The sequence below is a fragment of the Pelophylax lessonae genome, assembly GCF_965119305.1.
Source record: "Pelophylax lessonae genome assembly, chromosome: 7".
In the NCBI taxonomy this organism is placed as follows: Eukaryota; Metazoa; Chordata; class Amphibia; order Anura; family Ranidae; genus Pelophylax; species Pelophylax lessonae.
This window is the reverse complement of record NC_138774.1, coordinates 54,671,541-54,684,015: the sequence shown is the minus strand read 5'-3', so window position 1 is coordinate 54,684,015 and position 12,475 is coordinate 54,671,541. Positions and strand designations below refer to the sequence as shown.

The window sequence follows — 12,475 nt, the reverse complement described above, 5'->3', positions numbered from 1 at the left end:
ACCAGTTCCCTGGCCGGGATAGGAATTCGATCTTGTAATCTGATCAAACGATTTCCTAAACCCACCTGTCTGAAATCCGGAGCAGCCAAGGTTGGAGGAAACCGCGCAAACGTCCACCCACGCCAGAATTGGGTGAGGGCGCCCCTTCAGGCGGAGGCGGAGTGACCCGCTGAGCTGGCATTGCCTGGCTTCGACTTGCCCGCCCAGGGCTTCTTCTGACTACCCTGGCCCTTGAAGGGAGGGCTTGCCCTTGGATTGGTTCCGAAAGGCACGAAAGGACCCCTGAGTGGGTCGAGATGTAGAACCCCGCTTGCCACGAAAGGACTTGTTCTTCGGGTTCTGGGGCAGCATAGTGCTCTTGCCCCTGTGAAGCCTTTTACCAGGGTATCCAACGCCTCGCCAAAAAGGCGAGAACCAGCATAGGGAAAATCAGCAACTGTTTTCCTCGAGGACTGGTCAGCCGACCAGCTCTTCAGCCAGATTAGTCGACGGCTAAGTACAGCGACACCAGACAGGCGTGCTGCCAAAGGGGCCTCATTCAAGGCCGCATCACACAAATACATGATTCCTCTGTGAATTTGATCCACCATATCCAGCCGAGCAGGTGGAACAGCATCAGACACGAATTTGCTTCTAAGCACCGTAGTCCAATCAGCCACCGCCTGAGCCACCAAAACGGATGCGAAAATGGGTTTGAGCAACGAGCCCACCACCGTATAGGAATGGCGTGCTAGGGACTCCAACCTCCGGTCTGTGGGATCCCGAAAAACCGGGGTATCCTCTGAAGGAAACAAGGTAGCCTAGTTAAGGACTGCCACAGTGTGATCTACCTGCGGAGGCACACACCATCGTGATTCCGTAGCCGGCGCAAAAGGATAGAGCAATTTGAACCGACTAGGTACCAGGAATGGACGTTTTAAAGTGCGTCACATTTCATTAACAATGTAATGAAACTCAGCGGGACAGGGAAAAACCTGCGCCGACTTGCGGGTCCTATGTGTCCTAAAAGATGACACAATGCCCGGAGGAGTGGGCTCATCCTCCAAATGCAGTGTTTCCTTTACAGAAACAATCAATTCATCCATGGTCGCGTGCTCTGCAGGCGACCCCGGGGAGGAAGTATCAACCCCCTCCACCTCAGCCTCCCCCTCAGACCCCAGCGGGTCCAAGGATGAGCGGGACCCTGACAAGGGCATACCCGCTGCAGCAGCCATAACACCATCAGAATCAGAAGAAAGAGACAATCTGGCCCTCTTTCTAACAGCACGTTCAGCCATCAGCATTTCCATATTGGACACTAAGGTCGCCACTACAGGGGCCAAATCAGGACTCAGAGAGGTCACAGGAGAACAGGGGTCCCCCACCAGAGCTGGGGGTAATTTGCTGTCCTGAGAATCCATTGCTCCAGACAAAAAACAATAGTGCAATAAAATTGTACTGCCCCTTTAAGAGCGCTGCGGAGTGCGCAGCCCACCGCTACAGCGACAAAGACCCCCAAACAGGAGAAGAAAAAACTGAGCCAAAAGTGACAATACAGAGAGTAATTGAGAGAAATAATCTGCAGAGCTCTGCAGAGTGTTACCACCAGTGTCCTGCTTCAAGAGGAAAAGGAAGTGCTGTTAGAGGAGGCTGAACTAAAGGCTGCATGACTCAGGGAAAATGGCTGCCCCATAGGACTGAATGGGAGACTCCAGTAAAATGGCCGCCGAACATGCGGTCGGAACGATCGTTCTGCTACCGCAAAATGGCGGCAGATGGCGCCAAAACAGCATGTAGTATTGCCCATACTGAGGCAACATGCCTGCCCACACTTAAAATGGCGGACCATGCGGTTTTTACTCCGCTGTGGCCGCCACACACAGTCTGCGCCCCAAACAAGCACCGAAGTGACACAGGGAAGGGGACCCCCAAAAAACATACAGCACCGCAGCGCATGCACAAGCGATCCCCACAGGGACCGCATAGGGAGTCACACAGGCACAGACATGGGGAAAACACAGCAACACAGGACTGCCACCCCACACAGAGGCCCCACACAGAAGTACTTACCTGTACCAGATGGCGTGGGGAGCCTCTCAGAACGGAAAGCCGTTGTCCTCATCTGACAGGGAGTGCCGTTAGCCAGGGACATTGCACTGCAGTATCGCAGATGCGTCCTGTGAGGTAGCCACCTCATGGCTGCATCCCTGCAACGAGCAGGGATGGGTCGTTCATAATGCCAGGGCGAACCATAAGCTGAACGCTCGATGGCGGGCTGGGGGTCCATCTGACCCTCTGCCCTGGAGAACCAGGGCGGTTAGTCCGAATCCCAGCACCGCATGATCCGAAATGACTAACAACTAAAAGCTGACAAAATAAACAGCTAGTAAAGTAAGAAAAAACTGACATTTTCAAAGAAAATCAAATAAAAGATTAGTTAGGCTGAGGCTGTAGCCCCAGCACAGGGAATCCTAACCACTCCTGAGGCTAGGCAGAAAGAAACTGAGTTGGGAGTGACCATGCAGGGGGGGTATTGACCAGATGGGACAGCCCCCGTGGGTGTGTATATGCAAACGCCTTTGTTCTTTTGACTAAGTCTTTATGCCTAGCCACTCCTGCGGAGCGGAAGTCAATACCCAACAGTGATGACTTAGAGGCGGCGGCGGCGACTGTCGGAGGACGTAAGAGAAAAAATATTTTCTTTTTTTTTCCCACACAGCATTGTGCAAAGCATTGCACTCATGATCAGTGGAAACAATGTCAGACTCCTCCAGCTCCCTACCTGTACAGAGAAGCTTGGAGAGCTGAGTTAAGGGTCAATGGACTACGAATGTGGTGATTACCGCACCTCTATTCCATTGAGGACTACAAGTCCATCTGCCATGATGGCAGGCGGAACTTTAAGCCCATTTATTTACAGATCTGTGTTAATGCGGCTGTAACACGTTGAAAAGGCAGAATTCACCTTAAATTTGAATACAAATTCTATTTTAGGTGTTCTTCAGATTTGCCTATCCTAAAGTTTTCCTCAAAGATTGTGTTTTTTTAACATGTTGCTAAAACTTTTGTGAATCAGTACTGCTTTGACCTCGATGAAGGAGACCCCAAAAGCGTGTCCTGAAAAATTGTATGTTAGTGCAAGAAAAAAAGTATCGCGGACAGTACTCAATTTTTTCTGTCTAAAGTTTAAAGATATTTATAAATTTGTTACAGAAAAAAAAATGTTAGCCCTCATCATATTAAGAATTAAGATCAAGAAAGCAGCAGTTTTTCTGTCTCTGGCAACCTTGAATCTGTAATGCCAAGCAGCGTTCATAAGCTGAAACCAGGTAGTAGGACTCGGTCTCATTCTCTCCATCATTCTTCAGGGTCAGCCTGAGGCAGATTCTGCCCACACAGTTTCAGTTTATCTGACACCTGTAACAATCAGCAGTGCCGGAGGCTAAAAGACATGAGCATGTAAAGGCTGGGCAGTTCAAGGCGGTAATTGCTGGGCTCACAAAATATTTATTTAGTGCAGAAGCCCATAAACTGGCTGATGCTGACTCACTTTTATCTTCATAAATACATATGTGCACCTTTTAAAGAGGATCTTGGAGTACAAAAATAAGAGCAATGCTACTGCCAACTTTTACTTTAACCACTTGAGCTCTAGGATTCACCCCCTTCATGACCAGACCATTTTTTGCTATTTAGAATTGCACTAGGCTTTCTTTTGGGGGTATTTGATCACCACTGGGATTTTTATTATATAAATAAAAAAAATACCCGAAATTTGGAAAAAAAATCCCAATATTTTCTAATTACTGTTATAAAACATATCCTATAAAAAAAATAAAAAAAAATCTAATTTCTTCATAAATTCAGCCCAAAATGTATTCTGGTACATGTTTTTGGTTTGTGTGAAAGTTATAGCGTCTACAAATTATGGTATATATACTGGGATTTTTTTTTTTAATATTAGTAATGGCAGTAATTAGTGACTTATAGTAGGAATGTGATCAGTGGGTGGGCAATCTGACACTGACACCGGTTGGTAGGTAGACAACTGACTATCTGACACTAATATCAGTGATAATACTGTACACGGTCACTGTACTAATGAAACTGGCTGGGAAGGGGGTTAAGATTTCAGGGTAATCAAGGGATGAAGTGTGTTCCTATTACGTGTCAATGTATGTAATGTGTGCTGCTTTTTACTAAAAATCTTCTTTGCAGGGAGAAGAAACAAAGAGATCGTTCACTTGGTACAGAGCCCTGTGTTTTGTCAACACAGGGCTCTGGGCTGCGATTTGACACAGCCCAACAGCAGGTTCCGGCCATGAATTATTGGCTTGGACTTGCTGACAAAATCCCACTGTGTCATGAATTGGTGGAGGGGAGAACTGCAGGTGCATGCACTATGAACCCAGAAGAAGGCAGCCAAGTACAGGTACGTCGCTGTGCCTGTACAAGCCGCCCCTCGGAAAGTGCAATGCAGCTGGGCAGTCCGTAAGTAGTTAAAGAGGTTGTAAACTCGTTTTTTTTTTTTCCACCCTGCAAGAGAAAGACATAATGAGCTAGTATGTATCGCATACTAGCTCATTATGCAATACTTACCGCCGACAGTCACGGCACGGGACTCTGAAGGAACAGCACGAGCGGCCCTTCCTTCAGAGCGCATGCGCCAGTGACATCACTGGCTGCATGTAAGGTAAATATCTCCTAAACGGTACATGTTTAGGAGATATTTACAGTACCTATAGGTAAACCTTATCATAGGCTTACCTATAGGTACAAGTGTCAGAGGAGGGTTTACTTCCTCTTTAAATCTGAACTCCATAAATCATCCCTCTTTTCAATTTACATTGGCCCAGCTTTGTTACATCATATCTCTGCAGACATTCACTGTAGTAGACTGTGCTACAAACAGTCAGCACTGGTCTCTTTTGGGAGCTGTTCGAGTGACTTGCCTTATGTATACTGAACAAGGGATAGTATGCTTGGTACCTCCACCATTCAAAGAACGTCTTACATTTTTTGCAAAAAAAAAAAAAGAAAAAAAGTGTTCTCTGATTGGACAAGGCAGAAAGGGGGGAACAGGTGACTTCACAATCTCAGTCTCATTCTCTGGTTAGCAGATCGCTCAGCAGGCAACCCCATGTTTTCAGTATATAAATGGCAAATCACTTGAGGAGCACCCAGAAGAGGCCAGTGCTGACTGCATGTGACACGTAACATGGATTTCCTCCAGGCATTCTGATTAATTCCCACATTCAAAAGACATGCTGCGAGGTTAACTGACTCCTATCTAAATTGGCCCTAGTAAATGTATGCATGTGAAGTAGGGGCCTTAAATTATAAGCTCCTTGAGGACAGGAGATTAATGTGAATATAAAGTATATAAAGTACTACATAAATACCAGATATTAAATAAAAATAACAGTAACTTTCCTAGAACTGGAATATTGGCTTCTTTCAGACATGTTTTTTTTTTAAAGCTTTGATTTCTCTTACTGTAGTGAGGCGCCTCAATGAGCTGAACCTCTCCTCCCAGGCGGCTGCAGTTTTACGGAAGGCTTCATGCCGTCTGATCAGCTGCTCCACCTCGTCCACGCTGTTGCCCAGCTCCGGGCTCTTCACTATGGGCTCCTGAGCAGTCAGCCAGGCCTCAGCTACTCCAGCTTCCTGGGCAAACTGGTGAACTTCCAGCACTATGAGGGCAAATCCACAAAAGTCAGAGTTAAACCAAAATGTTCTCCAGAGGCTCACTGAAAAATAATTTCAAAAAGTGCCTAGACACACTGGGGTTGATTTACTAAAAGCAAATAGACTGTGCACTTAGCAAAGTACAGTTGCTCCAGAGCTTAGTAAATGAACAGAAGCTCTGCTGACTTCCATCATCCAATCATGTGCAAGCAAAAAACGGGATTTTTGATTTACCGTAAAATCCATTTCTCTGACGTTCATTGACCGACACAGCTCCTGATTTTCTTAACCACTGGGTTATACTGCCCCCTACAGGAGTAGGACACTAGGCAGAAAAAAAGTTTGGCTACGCCTATGGGTAGTCCCAGGGGGGTATATTCCCTCTCTCTGCTATAGGTACTCAATTTTATTACAAGCATTGTCAGAAGAATTACAACTCCAGAGAGGGGTGTGTGATGTGCCCATCAATGAACATCAGAGAAATGGATTTTCAAAAATCTAATTTTTGAAAAGTCAAAAATCTAATTTTCTCTTTCGTTCATTGATGGACACTGCTCCTGATCTTCTTAACCATTGGAATGTCCCAAAGCAGTGTTAAACATAAGGGGGGAGAACAGCGAAAAATAAATTCCCAAGGCTAACTAAAGCCAACCAGGCAACAGGAGCTCAACCAAAACAACTGGAGCTCACCTGAAAAAAACAAATACACCCTCAAAGAGGACCAGATCCTCTAAACAGCAGCCTGCAAAAACCTTGCGGCCAATGGAAGCATCTACAGATGCCAACACATCCACTGTATATTACTTTGTGAAAATGTGCACCGATGACCAGAAGGCTGCCTTGCAAACCTGCGTCACTGACACCTGATGACGGAATGCCCAGGTGGCACTGAGCGCCCGAGTAGAATGCGCCTTGACAGGGAAAGGAGGAATCTGACCCTGGATGGAACAGACCTGAACCACCATCTGTCTGATTCATCTGGAAATGGTAGGCAGAGAAAACGGACAACCCTTTCCGAGGCCCATCCGTGAGCACAAATAGTGAGTCTGACTTCCTAAAAGACTCTGTAGCTGCCCGGTACACCCTAATTGCCTGGTCCACATCCAAGGCATGCAAAACATTTTCCTTCGAATGTATTGGCCTGGGACACAGGAAAGGCAACACAATGTCTTCATTCAAATGAAAATCAGAGACAACCTGAAGAAATAATGACGGACTGGGGCGAAGAACCACCTAATCACTGTGAACCACCAGTAAGGTGAACGACAGGATAACGCCACCAATTCCTACAACCTGAGCGCAGAGGTGAAAGCCACCAAAAAGGCCACCTTCTGGGACAGCGTAAGAAGTGGAATCTCCCGAAGATTCTCAAAAAGAGGCTTCTGAAAGACTGAGAGCACCAAATCAAGGTCCCAAGGCAGAGACAGAGACCGCACTGGAGGTGTCAAGTGCCTAACTCGCTGAAGAAAAGTACGCACCAGGGAGTATGTGGCCAAGGGCCGTTGAAATAAGACAGCTAAGGCCAACACCTGACCCTTGCTAGTACTCAAGGCCAATTTCTGCTCAACCCCCCGTTGAAGGAAGGTCAAGATCCGAGCCACCGAACAAGAGTGAGGATGAACCCCAAAAGACTCACACCACGCAATGTACGTCTTCCACGTACGATGGTAGATCTTCCTAGAAGTAGGTTTCCTAGCTTTTAACAGCGTTGGAAACACTGACTCAGACAAACCTGTATCCATCAGCACCTGGAGTTCAACAGCCAAGCTGTCAAAGTCGGCGACTATAAAGCAGGAGGGAAGATTGGGACAGCAGATCCTCTCTGAGAGGAAGCTTCCAAGGAATGTCGGCGACCAGCTGCACCAGATCGGCATACTAAGCCCGGCGAGGCCAGTCTGGGACCATTAAGATGACCGGATCATCAGAAGCTTGAGAGGAGGGAAGGCGAAAATCAGATGATACTGACTCCACGGGGCCACCAGCGCATCTGTGGCGCCCGCCAGAGGATCCTGTGACCAAGCCACAAATCCCTGCACCTTTCTGTTGAGCAGGGAAGCCAACAGATCCAACTCAGGGATGCCCCACCGGAGACACAATTGATAAAACACCTCCGGATGAAGAGACCACTCCCCTTGATCCAACGCCTGCCCACTGAGGTAATCCACCTGCTAGTTTCTACCCCGGTAACGTGTACAGCGGAGAGGGCTGGAACTAACCGTTCTGCCCACCTTAGAATGCCGACTACCTCCAGAGCCGCCAGGATACATTTTATGCCCCCCTGGTGACTGACATAAGCCATGGCCGTGGCATTGTACAATTGAATACGCACTGGACATCCCTGAAGACGATCCGTCCAATGTTCCAGGCACAGTCTGATCGCCCAGAGTTTTAAGACATTGATCAGTAGTCTGGACTCTTGCAGTGTCCAGATCCCCTAAGCAGAATATTTGCCAAGGACGCCTCCCTAACTGGACAGGCTGGCATCCGTGGTGACCACTGTCCAATACAAGGGGAGGAAGGATTTGCCAAGCTGAAGCCCCGAAGAACGAGCCACCATATCAGGGACTCTTTCGTTCCCTGGCTCAGCTGGGTCTGATTGTCAAGATGCTGCAGATTCTTGTCCCATTTGGCCAAAATCTCCCTTGCAGGGACCTCGTATGGAACTGTGCAAACAGAACCGCCTCGAAGGTAGACACATCAGGCCCAGCACCCGCATGCAGTCAGGAGGGATGACCATCTGCTGGACAGAAGACTGGAGTTTCTGGAGTTTGTCCAGAGAAAGGAGCACTCTGGCTAAGGCCAAGTCCAAAGTCAGACCCAGATAGTCCAGCTTTGTGGACAAAACCAGAGCAGACTTCTGAAAATTCAGCCAAACTTTCTCAAGCTCGTATGGTGATTTCCAGGTTTTCCACCAGAGCAGTAGGAGACTCAGCTCGCAGAACGAGAACGTCCAAGTAGCCCAGTACCGTGATCCCCCATTGGCATAACAATGCTGGCACTGGGGCCAACACTTTCGTGAAGACCCGAGGAGCAGAGGACGAGACCAAAAGGTAACGCCACAAACTGATAATGTTCCTCCCCCACGGTAAAACTGAGGAAGTGCTGGAGACTGGCACATATTGGAATGTGAAGGTAAGAATCCTTGATGTTGATGGAGGCAAGAAATTCCCCCTGATGCAGGGAAGCCACCACCGTGCGAACAGACTCGATTCTGAACTTCTGCATCCGCACAAAGCAGTTCAATGCCTTGAGGTTCAGAATTGGACGCACCTTGCCTTCCTTCCTGGGGACTGTAAACAGGTTTGAGTAAAACCCCTGAAAACGTTCCGAAGTCGGAACCGGGACCATCAGGCCTTTGAAGTAAAAGGTCTTGCACCGCGCCAAAAAGAGCCTGACCAGGGAATGTCACACGTTGGAAGAATGAACCTTACCGGAGGATAGGAACGAAACTCGACCCTGTAGCCGGACCGAATGACCTTGTGGATCCACTTGTTCTTGTAGCAGGGGAGTCCATGGGTCCGGGAACCAGTGAAGCCACCCCCCCACCCCCGATACGGGTGGGGGCACAGCTTCATGCTGAAGGGGCCTTGTCTGCGGGTCTAGAGCAGCCCGCACTTGACTTGCCCGACCAAGTTCGCTTGGATCCTCCAAAGGAGGATCTGAAGGGCTCCGACCCCTTGTCAGTCGACCCTGAGGGACAAAGCAACTTCATATGAGCTGAGGAGGGCCCACGTCTACGACTAGGGTCTTTGCCCTTAGTAGCCTGCAGAAGAAAGGTACTCTTCCCCCCTGTGAGACTTTTAATGATGTCATCAAGGGTAGCACCAAACAGGCGATCTCCTTGAAAGGAAAGATCAGTCAAGGCCTTTTTAGAAGTATGGTTCGCAGACCTGCATTTGAGTCAAAAGACACGCCGAAGGACCACTGCCGAAACAGAGAGCCGAGCCACTAGGGGAGCCGCATCCAAAGAGGCATCACAGATAAACTGCATCCCCCGGACTAGCTCAGGAAAGGCATGGGGGAAATACTCCCCCTCTAGGTCATGGTATAAAAACTTAGCCCACTCGGTTAGAGACTGCAACACTAGGGCAATGGTGAAAATCGGCCTCAGTGCCGAACCTACAAGGGTGTACAAATTTTAGGCCACAGCCTCCGCCTTCCTGTCAGCCGGGTCCTTAAAGGCCGGAGACTCTTCAAACAAAATCATGGTTACCTTGTTTAATCTGGAAACCGGAGGGTCCACCACCGGTGGAACAGTCCACTTCTTAAGAAGGGACTCCTCATAGGGGTATCGCCTAGAATCTCGCTTAGGGACCCCAAGGGGGCAATTCGGTTGTCCCCGCTCTTCAGTGACAATTCTGTCAAAACAGGAGTGGAAAGGGAACGCCGCTCTGGATGGGTTGTGAGTACAAAAAGGGAACCAGCGTCTCTGTCGCAGCTGCATCCTCCAACTTTAATTCTCAAGCACAGATAACAATCAGTACGTCCACCAGCGACTTTTTGTGCGTGGTTAGAGAAGCAGAGGAATCATTCTCACTATCTGAGGATTTAAGGCACGTGGCTGCAGACCCAGCAGGGCAACCCACATCCGCGGCAGCTGAATTAGATTCAGGATTTGAGGAGACAGATGAGGCAGGGGAAGGTAGGGGGTGCTTTATACCAGCCCGTCGCCCAAAAGCCACCTCCACCCGGGACTCCAGGACTGCCGTCAATGGATGGATGGGACCCGGAAGGCCCTGCAGCCTCAAAGAGGGGATCAGGTGGGGGAATGTGCTCCAAAGAGTCACCAGGGGGACCCCACAAAAAAATGTAAAACACTGCTAAAGGACAACCCCCATCGCTCTGGCAGCACCACCCAGTTGCCAGTCACAGAGCACCAATTGTTCCTCAGCAGAGAGGACCCCACCCGATTCACCACCCCGCAGCCACCAGGAGGATCAGGATTGCATGAGCAGGGATCAGGAAATGAAAGGATCCAGGAGTCACACCAGGGGATGAAGAAGGGCTCCCACCGCCGAAATCGCCACCCAGAGGGCTCCACTGTCATGGCCGTTGCTATTTCCAATGGCAAACCACCGCAAAATGGCCGCTGGACTACACAAACATGGCCGCTGTGCATGGAGCACACAGGCTACAAGAAAATGGCATGCCCCCCCTGCAGCACCATGAGGCTCCCAGGGACCCTGGAGGGATCCCTAGGCCTTAAGGACAGGCCCAGACATCCCCCGCCAGGTACAACCCCCCCCGCACAGCCGATCGTCCGGTCGCCGGGGCACCCCTCCACCCCCGCCGCCAGCATAGCACCCTGCACCCACCCAGGAGGTGAACCAGACCACCCACACAGCCCCAGCATAAGTGGAGGGGGGGTAGGATGGGGGGACAGATGAGGGGTGGTGCCTGACGGGAAGGAGGGGAACCCGGGGGTCCGACCATCCCAAGGAGGGGCCCACGTCCAACCCAAAACCCTCCAGGGGAAGAGGGGGGACAGCTACTTACCATACCAGGAACCAGGCGGCACCGCTCCAGACAGAACCCCTCACCAATGGAATGGGGGGGCTGTTGGCCAGGAGGAAGGCTGTGACCTTGCAAGGCATTTAACTCGCAGGTCAGCCCCCGTCCGGTGGGGCTATGTCGCGGCTGATCCAGCGCGGAGCTAAGGTCTGCGCGCGCTTGCTGGCCAGATTGGGGTGACCACTGGATCTAGATTACCCAATCTGTCACCCAGTCCGGCAGTGGATTCTAGATCTCATAGGAAAAAACCAGGAGAAAAAAAATCTATCTAAAAAGAAAAAATTACCATTACCAGAAATCCCAGCAAGAAACTAGTTCCTTATTCCTGACTAGGCAGAAAAAAAAAACTGGGTACCTATAGTAGAGAGCCTTGGGAATTTCTGTTTCCCTGTTCCCACCCCTCATGTTTAACACTGCTTTGGGACATCCAATGGTTATGAAGATCAGGAGCTATGTCCGTCAATGAATGAAAGAGAAAATGGGATTTTTTACCTACCGTAAAATCCATTTCTCTGATGTTCATTGACAGACACAGCACCCAAACCTCTGTGGAGTTGTAATTCTTCTGTCACTGCTTGTAACAAAACTGAGTACCTATAGCAGAGAGAGGGAGTATACCACCTGGGACTGCCTATAGGCGTAGCCAGACTTTTTTTCTGCCTAGTGTCCTACTCCTGTAGGAGGCAGTATAACCTAATGGTTAAGAAGATCAGGAGCTGTGTCCGTCAATGAACGAAAGAGAAGTGCAGTTTTTTTTTCCTTGCATGTGATTGGGTACTCTTTGCAAAGTGAGGTTTTACATAATTTACTAAGCTCTGGAGCAAATGCACTTGCAGAGGACAATTGCACTTTGCAAAGTGCACAGTCTATTTGCCTTTAGCAAATCAACCCCATAGACAGCCTATGACCGCTATAATTTTACATTCCAGCAGTTCTAGAAATAGCTGGGTAAGTTCAAGGGAAGCTTTCTGCTAGGACTCAAAGTTATGGTAAAGTCTGTTTTTTTTTCTTTTTTTTTATTTAAACAGGTTATACTTACATCCTCTGTGCAGTTGGTTTTGCACAGAGCAGCCTGGATCCTTCTTTTCTCGGGTCCCTCCTCGATGCCTCTGGGCCCCTCCCTCCTGTTGAGTTCCCCCACACAAGCAGCTTGTTATGGGGGCACCCGAGCAAAGCTGCAGCTCCGTGTGTCCATTCAGACACGGAGCGGAGGTTCGGTCCCTCCCCCTCTCTCTCCTGATTAGCTGACTTTGATTGACAGTCACGGGAGCCAATGGCCCTCGCGGCTGTGTCTCAG

General features: G+C 49.2%; 1 protein-coding gene across 3 annotated transcripts in view; it reads right to left on the bottom strand.

The window, feature by feature from the left end:
• The window catches only part of SPTBN4 (spectrin beta, non-erythrocytic 4), a 353,544-nt gene that overhangs the window by 26,768 nt on the left and 314,301 nt on the right, over positions 1–12,475 (bottom strand). For all 3 annotated transcript variants that reach the window (XM_082262860.1, XM_082262861.1, XM_082262862.1), the window contains one exon: positions 5,476–5,672. In XM_082262860.1, the coding sequence (XP_082118986.1) occupies positions 5,476–5,672 (197 nt within the window). The remainder of the gene's footprint in view (positions 1–5,475; positions 5,673–12,475) is intronic.